The sequence below is a fragment of the Rhinopithecus bieti genome, unplaced genomic scaffold (genome assembly GCF_001698545.2).
Source record: "Rhinopithecus bieti isolate Rb0 unplaced genomic scaffold, ASM169854v2 scaffold_12151, whole genome shotgun sequence".
Classification (NCBI taxonomy): Eukaryota; Metazoa; Chordata; class Mammalia; order Primates; family Cercopithecidae; genus Rhinopithecus; species Rhinopithecus bieti.
The window spans coordinates 3181067-3194408 of record NW_016807233.1 but is presented as its reverse complement, the minus strand read 5'-3'; the positions used below and the strand labels follow the sequence as shown (position 1 = coordinate 3194408).

The 13342-nt window shown below is 43.5% G+C and overlaps 1 protein-coding gene and 1 long non-coding RNA gene across 2 annotated transcripts in view; one reads left to right on the top strand and one right to left on the bottom strand.

The window, feature by feature from the left end:
* LOC108535018 (uncharacterized) overlaps nucleotides 1-1144 on the bottom strand; it is an 8463-nt gene extending 7319 nt beyond the window's left edge. The window contains exon 1 of the mRNA XM_017880686.1: nucleotides 622-1144. Coding sequence (XP_017736175.1) covers nucleotides 622-1144 — 523 coding nt within the window. The remainder of the gene's footprint in view (nucleotides 1-621) is intronic.
* An 816-nt stretch (nucleotides 1145-1960) lies between these two features.
* On the top strand, nucleotides 1961-6302 carry LOC108535013 (uncharacterized). Its single transcript, XR_001887110.1, has 2 exons — nucleotides 1961-2052; nucleotides 5239-6302. It is a non-coding gene; the product is annotated as an uncharacterized LOC108535013 (long non-coding RNA).
* The last annotated feature ends 7040 nt before the right edge of the window (nucleotides 6303-13342 follow it).

Genomic DNA, 13342 nt, shown 5'->3' with positions numbered 1-13342 from the left:
CAGGGCGCGCGCGGCGGCCGCTCGGGGCTGGAGGCGCGGCGGGCGTCTGTCCGGGCGGCGCGGGCCTTGGCACCGGGGAGTTAACACTTCATGCTTCTCGCCTCCTCTTCTGCTTGGCTCTCTTTATTATTATTTTTTCTTTCCTCTCTCTCTCTTTCTCGCTCTCTCTCCCTCGCGCGCTCTCTCCCTCCGTGCAAAGTGCAAGGCAGAGGTGCAGCCCGACTGGAGGAGAGGGAGGGGGGAGTTTAGTTCTTTCTTGCCTTTTTTAAAAAAAAGCAAAATAGCGAAGTCCTGGGGAAAGACAAGGCAGGGAGCAAAGGGGGGAGGGGGAGGCCAAGCCGACAAGCAGCCCGAGCTACAGCTCGAAGATGAAAAAAGATTTTAAAGCCTCTGATCCAGCAAGAAGAGTTTAAAGCAATTGCTGAGTTTTATAGCACTCGTGACGTCAGGTCCAAATGAGAAATTGACTGGCACTCCGGGCCAATGGGAGGCGGCGAGAGCGGCCGCGATTAGCATAATAGTATAGAAACAAGGAAACTTTTCGGAGCTGTCAATCAGGGCCCAATCAGCTGACTGTCAGCTGGGACGGGCTGGCTTAACCCTTCCTGCGCCGCTGCCTACCCGGGAGGGAACGAGGCCCGGCGCAAAGTTTGGTGTAAGAGGGGAAGGAGTTTTTCCAGAGGGGCTTCGGCAACCCAGGCAGACTTGGAAGGACGGTTTGCTTTTCTTTGGAGCGCGAGACAGGCCTTCCATCCGGAGCCCCAGCTCGCCGGGGGCTCACTCGCCTGGGATTGGCCTGATTCCCCTCCCCTGCCTGCCCTCTACTCCCAGAATTATGAATTCGCCTCCCAGCTTTTCCTCCTCGCACCACCTCTGGCACCCAGGTGTCTGCCGGGGGACCTTCCTTCCCTGAGCCTGGCCGTGCCCGGCACTCAAACTTGGCCCCAACTCTTTGTCCCTTTCTCGGGCGCCCAGGGAGGGGAAGGGACCGGGTAGCGAGGGATGCGCTGGGGTGTCCGGATCGGGGCTGCGGGCTGGACGCTGCCCGGCCGTGCGCCTGCCCGGAATGCTGAGTCTGTGGAGAGAGAAAGCCCATTTTATCACTCTCTTTAAAAGGAGGTAAAATAAGTTGGTTAGAGGCCATTCTTCACGGGGACTGGCTGCCCGCTGGCGTCGCGTGCCCTTGGACGGACCCAGCGCCTATGCGAGATAACTCCAGGGAAGCTCAAAGTCAGGTCAGCCGGGCTCAGCCCTCCGGCTCCTGACTGGCCAGAGTTTGGCCTTTGAGACTCAGATTGCGCGCTCTCTCTCTCTCTCTCTCTCTCTCTCTCTCTCTCTCTCTCTCTCTCTCTCACACACACACACACACACACACACACACCCACACCCATCCCCTTACGAAATCTGACCTCTGTTTATCAGGGTCAGGCGCGCCCTTTGCACTTTTACATTTCCTTTATTTATTTCGGACTTGATCGTGGCGGGGAGCAAGGGGGAAAAACAATACCCCAGCCCTCACCAGCTCCCCTCGAAGGGTTAAATTTTAAACGGCGGTTTCTGGAACTAGCCCGGAAACCCAGAGTAGGGGGGTGGGGTGGGGGAGGCTGTTCCCCCCACCCCAGTTGCAAATGCTAATAAGTAGTTCCATTTTCTAGATCGATTCTGTTAAAGTGTATGCAAAAAAGAAATAAAAAAAGAAAGAAAAAGAAAAGAGAAAGAAGGAAACCAACAACTAACTCTGTTTCTAAGATTTTAAAGCGATAGGCAAGTCGAAGAAGCAGAGATTTATTTGGAGAGAAAGCTCCTGAAACCGACCCGGCCTTTGGAAGACCAGTCCGCCTGGCTTAGAGTTGGGACTGTTGATTCCGTTTAATTAATGAAATCGCCATTTGGCTGTTGTTAATCGTATTTATTTGACTTTATGGCGCGGGAGACCTAGGAGGGGGTGCATTAAAAAAAAAAATTCTGAAAAGCCTGCAAAAAGATCGAAGAGTGGAAACTATTGTTGGAGCGAGTTGGTTTTTACCTCAACAGCGCCACCTTTCGGCAAAGGTCAGTTGAAATTGATCCGTGTCCAGTTTTGTCGATGAAGTGAAAAGCAGCTGGTTACCCAATGTGGAAGGAGGAAAGAGGCACAGAAAGTTAGTTTGACTGAAGTGGGAGAACCCCACTCTATAGGAAAGGGGCCGAAGAAAGTGCTGGCAGATGCAGGGATCATTTTTGCCGCTCCTCTTCTTGATTGTTGACAAAGAGGCCAGGGGATACAGACACCCTCCAGGTGTAATTTCTGGCTGAGACCTTTGCAAGCGGATCCCCATGTAACAGGGCCCAAACCCTTTAAAAGTGCCAGGATGGATTTTCAGCGGGCTTTATGGCAACATCAATAGAATTAAAGTTACTTGTAATTCAGTGATAAATGAGATGTCTCTAGTAAGATTAAGTGCAGTGCTATAAAGTTGTTTATCTGAAAAGTAATTCTCAGAAAACCTGACTTCTGACACTTAGTCATATATTAAGCCAGCGTCTTGAACATTGCACTTCAGAATGGTCTTCCCCACCCCGTAGCATACTTTGCTATTTATAACCTCAGGTGTCTCTCACTCGCTCCTTGCACCAGATTAGACCTGTGTTAATTTCTCTGATCCTAGTAGCCTTCAGTTTCAGCAAACCCAGGAATCCTTAATGGGAGACTTCCCAAAAGATTTGTAGGCACATCCTAATCTGAAAAGGGCAGCGCTGTCGGTATTTTTCAGACAAGTAGTGTTTCTTTTCATCGAGACTGCAGAGAAGTTGTTTATAAGGGTAGTTTTGGTTTTATAGGAGCATTTTGTTGGGTGGAATAAACTATGTCTATTACCAGTTTGGGGAAGAAAGAGTGAAGATTATGTCAATATTTATGCAACCTAGCAGAATTCCCTTGTTTTCCTTCTCTTTAACAATATTTTACCTAGTAATGAAGTTAAGGGATTATAGTTTATGTATTTAGAGGAAAATCCACACTTTCCATTACATAAGCATTATGTCATTTAACATTGCCCATAACAATAGTTTTCTAGGTTTTTTTAAGAGTCAGTAGTCACAAATGTCTGAAGTTTATATTTTTCATGTAAAATAGGAATTTAAGTATATTTAGAAAGAATTTATCTTTTGTTTATGGTACATTTTTAATCCCTTTGCATCATATTTGTGTTAAAAGCTGTAAGGTATGATCACTGCCTCTGAAAGCAGTATTATAATAAATAATAATATTTTATACACAAAATTTGCTAATGGTGAAGACTATGCCGTACACATTCATGGCAGAGTATCTAATTGCTACATTGTTATATATCATTTCTAGAAATTAAAAGCCCATGTTTGGGCAGCTAAATATATTATTATCTGCACATTTTTATGGTTTATTTATGTACACTGCTGTCAAGACATGGTATTTTTATTTCTCTTATTGCAAGGTCTTTTATAGTCTCCCATTTTCTCCTGGAAAAAAAAAAAGAGAGGATCAGAATTATTTTTTTACATGTGTAGCAGTAGTGCTCTCAGGCTTGCAACTTAATTCTCATTTTTATCCTTTTTACGTTATTATTTAGTGATTCACAGGGGTGTCTAAACATTTACAGTTCTCTGTTAGCAGCATTTCTTTTATAACAATTGAGCTCTCTCATTTTAATTAGTACTATTCAGGTTTTTGATTCTGTACAATTATAGTGGGCCACATTTCTTTAAACTTCTTTGCTAACATTGTTTGTTTCACTTCTATCCAAGTCAATCTAATCCAAATACAATGTGAACTGTGTTTTCTTACTGCTTAACATCTCCTTGCTATATATACTCTAGTAATCTCTGTAGAACAATATACAGTAATTTAGAAACCATGCATTTGTCATTATTGACCAATGCAGACCAGTAGTATTAAAGTTTCTGAAAGCAATGAATATTTATAGAAGATTTTTGAGGGGGAGGAGGGCATGGGTTGCACCGCATAGAATATTGTGGCACAGTAACATCAGAAACACAATTATAGTTTCACGTCAGTACATACATAACGACTTCATGCAAAAGTGAAAAACAAAACCCCTGTACATGTCCAAATTACAAAGATTAAAAGCTGAAAGGAATATATTTTTCCCGATTGTGAGTTACAGCAACTCAAATACATCATGCTGGAATCAGACATCCATAACCTGAATAGAACGGGATGCATCAGGTATAGTGTCTGAAGTCTTTGTTTAGGAGCTGATTTTATGGGGCAGAACTAGCCAGTGTCCACTAAATTTCACTATGAAACCAACTAAATTGATTTGAGAAAGAGTTCTTCAGAGTAACTGAATGATAAGGCGTACCCTGTTCTTAGGTCTAGTGTTAGATAAATCCTTTTAACAGTCTTCAGTTAGCAGGGTAAGTAAATCACAAATCACTGTTAGCAGATTCATGGAAGAAAATTAATAGAATCAGACGAGATAATCTGATAAGGGCAAAATTGCTGAGGAAATAGTCTTGCCTCATATTGGAGGATGTGAAACAACAGTCTGATTACTAGGAGTCGTTATGAATAGGTGAATTATGTGCTAAATAATCATCAGAGTAATTCAGCATGTATTAATTCTTTTCTCTTTAAGCAATTCACAGTTGTAAGTTAAAGCCGCTCTCTCTTTCAAGACACATCTTTTATAATTTTTATTAGAGGTAATTTATTATTTGCATTACCTGTATTTACTTCATAATTGAACATTTTGCATTCAAATTTATGTGATGCATTATGCTTGAGAATATATTTCTGCCTGATTAGCATAAATAGTCACTTACCTCATGAATTACTAACAAAGTTTATCTTAAAATATAGGTTTTTTTATTAAGTGGAACACAAACGTATGTACAATAAATTCTGATTTTCCAGTGCAGTTAGAGAACAACTCACATTTGGTTACAGGGAGGCGAGGGAGGAAGCAAAATATAGATGAATGAGATGTGTAGGTTTCTTTCCAAGGGTATCATTTAGATGGGGGCGTATGTGTAGGGTGGGGTAGGGGGCAAAGTGAAGGAGAAGGCCCTAGGCTTTCTGTACACTGTTTGGATTGGATGATCTTGACATGAAATGTGTATTCTGGAAAAACCTGTAATTAGTGATCTCTGCCTTTGTAGAGAACCATGATAACAAGTAAATTAGCATTGGAAGAATTTGGGTTTTTTAAAATCATATTTTAGTTTCATTTATTTGCTTATTTGTTTTTGTCTCTGCAGGGTTCTTCCTTGGAAAACAATATACATCACTTAATGAAATCTGTTTGTTTTGCACAAGAGATATAAAAAATCCAGACGTTTTCTTCAGTGAGAATTCCTGGGAAGGTGTACCAGCCTTCTTCTCTTTCTTCACCTGACAAAGACCCAACACGGCCGCACAGACCGGAAGTGTTTAATACATAGTTTTGTGCACACCTGAACGTGGGAATGAAAGGGCTTCTTTGGTTTTAAACAATAGACAGAGCTATAAAATTATGACGGGGCCTGTTTTCCCCCACTCTTGTCATTTTCAGTCAATAGATTTCCCGGGTTTCTTTTTTTGTTTGTTTCCACTTTCCTTTCTCAGGGGATAGGCATCTCCTTAGATTTTTGTTTTCCTTCAGTTAGGGTCAGCTTTATGATTCATTCTTCCACTGTCATCTTTTTCATCCTATTCACAGCCTGTACCGGTGAGGGAATTTGTCTCAAAAGCATTCAGCCCTTCGAAGATTTTTATTGTGGTGGACTCAGAACTGATTAACAGAAAAGCAGAAACAGAAAAAGGGACCTGATATGAGGGCGATCTTGATGCGGGTTACGTCTCTCATGCATGGTAACTCAGAGGACAGGCTCCTCGGTAGTGCTAGTTCTGTGAAGTTTTTCACCCTCCTTCCTAGCCCTGGGGGCGGGGTGATTCATAGCTCCTGTTCCAAAGGCATTCAGCAGCCATTCGACCTGGGAGAGAAACAGAGTTTTAGAAAATACAGACCAAACGTAGACACGCCTGTGATTACCAGGATGAGTATGTCAGTGCAGGTGGCTTCTGAATTTCTGTTTCTGAGTTTGTTTGGCTGACACCTGAGTAAAGGGGTCCCTTACAGCCCTGTTTTATACCTTAGTTCTTGGTGGCAACGTGGGTGTTGCTGATATCTCTGATGTGTTTTTCTGTGCATTGAAAACACCAGACATGCTCTGTGACATTCTCGCAGCATCCCCCATCACAATGGAGTATTCCTAATCTGAGAAAGAATAGAATATTGGGCGAACCTCCCCATCCACTCAAAATAAAATTATAGTAAAATTTACAGACCTTCTGTTAATAGTTTTTATTTAGTACATTTATAACAGTGATACATGCTCCTTGTTAAATATAAACATTTGAACAGGGCAGAAATAAGAGGATATCAAATAAAAGAACTGCTATTCCTCATCTCTACCCCAGTCTTTAAACCTTGGTCTCAGGGTTTACCATCTGTAATAGTTGGGGTATATGTGTGTAGTCTTTACAGAATGGCATCGAAGCATGTACATGGTTCTTTAACTTGTGCTCCCTTTAAAACACATTCATGTTAACAATCTCAAAAAGAGATTTTGGGCACTCCTGTCTTCTTTGGCAGAATTCATCTTATGGAACCTCAGACTGGAGGAAGTTTGGAGATCTGATCTTAACACCATCCTTCCAACCAGTATAGGAGCTTGAATCTGGTTTAGGTGAGCTGGCTGCATTCAGGGACAACTTCTCCATGAGGCCCAACAGACACCTTTCTTGGAGCCCACAAGACTCTTGAGGGTCCACAAAAACATTTTTAAAAAAACTTTAAAAATAGAAGTACAAGAGGAATGTAGTATAGCGTGGATTATGTCTGTCATCATACCAACACAGTTGTAAAATATAATTTAAAATATTTTTTAATGGAACAAAGGGTCCACAGAAGCCACGGTGCCCAGAGCCCACAAAACTCCACAACATGACAGTAACTCTATGTACCTGATCACCTCCAATGACAGCGGCTGATCTCAATTTTACCTCCCATTATGTCCATCTGTATTCCCACAGTTCTTGAGATTGTGAAGAAAGCTCTTGTTTAACATGAAGTCATACTCCCTTCTTCTAGACCTTAGCCCTGACTTTACAGACTCATGAAGCCATGTATGATAAGTGCTTCTGTGCCACAGAGCCTTTGGGAGTTGGAGAGAGCCAATATGACACCCTTTCCCTACTTCTTGTTTTTCATTCAAAATACAGCCAGCGTCTTTAACTTTTCCACATTTCGGTTTTAAGTGCCAACTCCTTCTGGTTACTAACTCCCAGGTGGGCGCACCTGGTTCCTGCTGCCCTCTGAGGGTTCAGGTCTCAGAACTGAACGCAGACACCCAGGTGTGAGCCTCCTATCATAGGGAGAGCACCTATGCTCCACCTCCTTAAGCTGCAGTTTGTCTGCTCCTAATGCAGCCCACAATTTCACCAGCCTCTCTGGCAGACTCCTAACACTGGTGACTCATCATTCATGGACAGTGGACTCAAGCCCAGGCTTTTTCTTCTCACATTTCCCCCATCCTGGATTTATGTGCTTGTTTTTGAACCCAAGCACAGACATTCATAGCAATCCTCCATAAGCTCCATGTCCTTAGATTCAGTCCGTTCTGGGCTTGTCTAAATCGGTTTGGATCTAGAATGTGCCATCAGGTAGTTTTAATTTGTTTTTCAGCTCAGTGCCAGTGGCAAATGAAATTGATGTGCTTTTTATATGACCTAGCCTCACGGAGCCAGGTCTGTCATCTGCAAATTGGGTATTGTCAGGATTAAAGATTGTGCCTCTGGAGTGTTTCCTATGGTGTGGGCCACAGAGGAGCTCATAAATAGTTGGAGGTTTTCTGAATTTCCTGCTCTTCCCCTGAGTTGCTGATAACAACATTGGAAGGGACAAAGACCTGTGGCATCTCAGTGCAGACTGTCCCTCCAAACTCCCAATGATTACACAAAGTGAACCACGAAATCATTCAAGTCCCCTAATGGACATTTTTAATGGACTGCCTAATTGGTAATTGGAGTTATTTTAAACTAAATGACCCCATCTGGAAGTCCTACATATATCTTTCTAATGAATTCTAAAATAACTTCACTTTTTTTTTTGGAGACAGAGTCTTGCTCTGTTGCCTAGGCTGGAGTGCAGTGGTGCAATCTTGGCTCACTGCAACCTCCGCCTGCTGGGTTCAAGCGATTCTCTTGCCTCAGCCTCCCGAGTAGCTGGGACTGCAGGCACCCACCACCATGCCTGAATTTTTTTAAAAAAATATATTTTAGGAGAGATGAGGTTTCACCATATTGGCCAGGCTGGAGTAACTTCACTGTTTTATGGTGTAGGCAAATCTTTCTGTTGGAGAAGACAGATGACTAGATAATTGTGTCACATTTCACACCTGCCTTTGTCTTTGTAAAACTTTGCCCTGTCAAAATACATAGTAGTTGTCCAAAGTTGGGATCTCAGAGACTAATAAAAAATAGATGTAACCTAGAAAAGCTAAGCAGAAGAGCTGTGTGTGTGTATACATAAAAACATATTTGAGATCAGCTCTTTCCTCCCTGTTTTATCTCTGGTTTAGATCACCAACTTCCCTGCCATTTCCTGTCACCAATTTTAAAGCCGGGGAGCTCAGAGGCATTTTCTTCAACAGAAGAGTTCAGAGTTTCAGTGTCCACCTTTGAGCTACAACTAGTCCCTCAGTGATGTAAATATGCAGGCTGTTGCAGAATCTCCTGTTCCAGGATCCCATCTCGACCCCTTTCAGAGAAATCTGAGAATGAGAGAAAGAACCAACCCAGAAGTGGTTTATGACCTGCTGTCTGTGTCCTGCCTGAGGAAGCATGGCTCTGGCTGTTTCAAGCAGACTCAGCCTGGGATCCTCAGAGATTGGAAGGACTGGTGGAGACCCGTCAGGGAAACATCACTGACCATTGACTCTCAGCTCAGCTTGAAGCTGCTGATGAGGGGCTAGGCTTGGTTGCTGTCACAGTGATGTGAGCTCAGGCAGTTGGGGTTGGGGAAGAGGGACCGACCAGGAGACACAGCATCTGAGATCAGCACCCAGGTCTTCCTCTGACTCACCCTCTGACCTCCGCAAAGCCCTTCACTCTCTTCCTTCAACTCATTTTTCAGGCTGCAAATGGACTGAACTGCGTGAAGCAGTTAAAACAAACCTGCTTGCATGGGAGGAATGTTCCTAGCCATTTGAGGCTGAATATAGGGTAGATATAAATAGGGACCAGACTCCCATAGAGAGACGGAAGCTGGCATGTCGGGCTGCCATGGAGCATTGATGGGTCATGGTGGCAACTTTGGAACATCTTCAAGGTCCAAACAACAGATACAGCAAGGCAGGGTCAGAATGGCACAACCAACCCCTCCTGCATCTCCAGGCCAGAGGATGCTGTTGTTTTAGGTTGCCATTGTTTAGAGCCTTTGGTGGCAGTACAGTGAGGAGGATCACCAGGCAGGGAGACATACCCTGGAGGTGCCTGGTGCCAAAATGAGGATGTGAATCCTGCTCTGCCCCAGGTGTAAGACCTTAGGCAAACTAGCTGACCTCTCTGAATCCGTCTTTTTCTTAGTGAGAGGTAGACAAGGATTTTGTGATAATGATGAGCATGTATACCAAGTGTCTGGCAAGGTGCCTGCCCCGAGTGAATACTCAAAAGAGCAGGCTCTGTTAACATGTGTCAGGGACTCTGCCCACACTCTATACACGTCATTTCACAGTACGGGGCCAGGGCATGCTAGGAACTTGAGAAATAGAATAGTTTCCCCTCTTCCGTCTGCTCTGCTCCTGCCTTAAAGTTGTATTTACCTCGTAACCTGGCCTCTTTCTCTCCTCTCCTAAGTCTTTGCACGATTTTGCTCCCCTTATAAGGAGGAATTTTGCTCCCTCTTCCCGCTTCCCCTGACCTCTCTTTTATTTTCTGGCTAATTTTGACTCTTCTTCAGGTCTTGGGTTTCCTCTTAAAAGTCTTAATTGTGTTCTCTTTGCCCACTGGCCCCCAAGCCAGGCCAGGTGCCCACTCTCTCTGCTGGTTTGTGTCTGAGTCCTCACAGTGCCCCGGGAGTTACTACCCACCTGTGAACTGCTTAAAGACAGGGACACCGCCTCTCTTCTCTCCATCTCCTTCGCCTGCTACAGAGCTCAGCATACAGTAAGCGCTCCATAAATGTTTCTTCAGTGGAAATGACCACACTGTCTGATTCCTTGCTTCTTTTTTTGAAGCTCGAACCTACACAGAATGTCCTGCCAAATGTCCCAGAAAACATGACTTTGAAAGGCGCAGGGTGGCTGGCCGCTGTGTTGCAACACGGCACTTCCCACCTTCGCCTCTCACTAGTCTGACTGGCCCGTCCTTCAATTACCAGGACGCTTATCTTGCTCACTCATTAGCCTATATCCCTTAGCTGGAATTGAGTAGACAACATGGTTGAGATATACGAGCTCTGGAACTGAAGTGATCTGCAGTCAAATCTTGCTGGGATGGGTTTTTGGAGGAAGGGAGGCTTAAGATTAAGTGGCTGAGTGTAAGTGGGGCATCCTATTCCAGCACTGCCTGCTGCTGCTGGAGAGAGCTCTGGTGTAGCTTTGAGTCACAGCTGCTTTTCCCAGGGCTTCAAAGTGCACAGACACTATTTTGTAAGCTTCAGATAAGAATGCAAGGCCCACCCTCATTTCCACATGTACAAATCATGCCTATTCTTCAAGGCACAGCTCATATGTGATGTGACGTTGCACCTGAAGCTCTGAGCAGAGTGTCTGGCATCCATTAGTAAAAGTTTGATGCTAATACTAAGCCCCCAGCTCCAGAAGCCCTCTTGGGCTCCTACCTTGCATTCCTGTATCCTCACGGTTGTAGTTTGACCTCTCTTTGGGAGCCTCACAATGTATCCATTAGGTAGGGTATCACCTTGCTGATTGTGTGATCTTAGAAGAGTTTTTGATGTGCTTTTTGAGTCTCATTATCTTCATCTGTATAACGGAATGGCAATTCAGCCTCTTTGGGTTGCAAATGATCTTTGGATTGCAAATGAACAACACTTGACTTGAATTTGTTTAAGCAAAAAGGATTCTCATTGGTTTGCATGGCCCAGAGGTCTAGGGACAGAGATAGTTGGGGTCAGGGGTCATATAGTGTCACTGGAACTGGCTTCCTTCCATCTGTGTGGACTCCAGACCAGGGCTCTGCATAAGAATGTGATAATTGTAGTAGTTCCAGCCTTTAATCTTCCTATGCTGAGTTCATGGGAGCCAGTTGGAGGCCCCAGTAGAGCACTCAAAGTCACTGTTTAGGTTGCATGGGTCTAGTTCATTTGACTGCTTTTATGCCCACCCCTGAGCCAACCCCTGTGGCAAAGAAATGAAATATCTAATTGGCTCAGACGTGGGTTCAGAAATGGTATGGCACAGGGGCCTGGAGAATTCTCTGAGTCTGTCTGAGTGTGATGGAAAAGCTGTCACCCAGCGCGACACTGAGGAACCCGCCATTAAATGGCAGCATTACTAATAGCCAACTCAGACATGATACTCACCTGGGCCTTGCCCTTAGTTTTAACTTATCAGATTGTCACAGCAACCGTATCAGATATGTGCTGCTGTTATTTACATTTGACAGAGGATGATGCTAAGGTACCCCCTTAGCTTCCCTTTGGGCATGCCTTAGAGGGCTTTTCCAAGGCCACATGGCAGGTGTGGTACAAGATGTAAATCCAGGCATGGCTGCAAAGTTTGCACGCACAACTACTTTCCTTTATTATGTATTGTAGGAGGGAGCCAGTCAAGAAACGAAAGGTAACAAAATAGATAACTAACATATATTATGATGTAATGTAATATGATAAAGTATAGTATCATATAATATAGTATATTACTATAAAATATAGTAACATATATTGTATTAGATCATATGGTATCATGCCAAACACTGGTAAATGGTCCATCTTTGTATCTGTCTGTAAAACACCTGCTGTGAGTGTGTCTTAGGGAGGTGTTGAGTGCATGTTGACCAGCTGACCAAGTGACTCATTTTATGTGCATAGTATGAATCCTTAGATCCAAGAAGCTTGCTTCTGTCATGGCAACATCATTATTATAACAATCTTGTTTGTTTTGATTTCACAAGAATAGCAAATTGTTAAAGAATGAAGTTCAAGGAAAAATCAGGTAAACCAATTTCTAGAAGTTTAGTTCTCTGGTTTCCAGTGGCGGTGGGTGTTTAAAGATGTTAGGCTGAACCTGTGTCCTTAAGACTATCTTACTGGACAGACATTATTGGAAAGGACTGTTTCCAAAACCTTTCCACTGGTGAAAAAGCTCTGAGCAAGTCTGTTTTACAGACAGGTGGAATAGGAATGAGATGGCAAATGCAGATGATACAGAGCTTTTGAACTTGTTACCAGCCCCCCACACCCCCACCCCTTAACCTTTTTAGAAAATGCCCTTAATTCTTTGGGAATTTCTCTCACTATCTCTAAATTGGTATTTGCTACACACATAAGCGGCGGTGTGTTTGGAGGTTGTTTGTGAGTGTTAAAGCACAGAGGGCAAGCTGAGAAGTAAAGATTTTGTGCTGCATTTGATGATCAAACATATGCCCTCTTTGGCCTTCTCAGGGCGCTGGCATTAAGGCTAGTAAATAACCTTGGGTTTCCTCGTGTCTCTCCAGCCTCCCATCTTGTAGCCCGGTATTAGTGAGGCACTTAATCAAAGCATAAAAGCAATTATAAAACGCCCCTGAAATTACATTCATATCTGTAATCAGAATTGCTAATATCTCCCCTCCCTCCACCATCCTGGTGTCATCTGATTTTCATTCCCTTGAGGTGACTAAGAGTCTAGTCATTAATGTAACACCCACCAACTTTATTGGAAGTTACCGTCAGAAAGGTCTGTTTCCAAAAGCTCTCTGAGCTGAATGCAATTACAGTGATGGTTCTTCTTGGCCATTGCACAAGTCTGTGCGTACTCTTTGTACTAGAGTCTCTTTCTAAACTTGAGCACCAGTGTGAGTTTGCTGTCCATTTTCTATGTCACGGGGAGGAATGGTTTGGTTTAAAGTTATTTGAAAGAGAAATGAGACTTCTAGAAGCTATCACTCTATTGCCTAGGTTTTTACCTTTCCAATAACATTGGGATGATTTGGGTAGTCATGTAATAGTGATGATGATGATGGCAATGATAATAATAAGACTGCTAACTTACAGGAAATGTAGGGGATAGAGAAATGATGCAGACCCTGTTATGAAGCTTTAATTCAAATGGATAATTTGGGAACTTCCCTAAGACAAATGTTCTGGTTTCTTCAACAAAC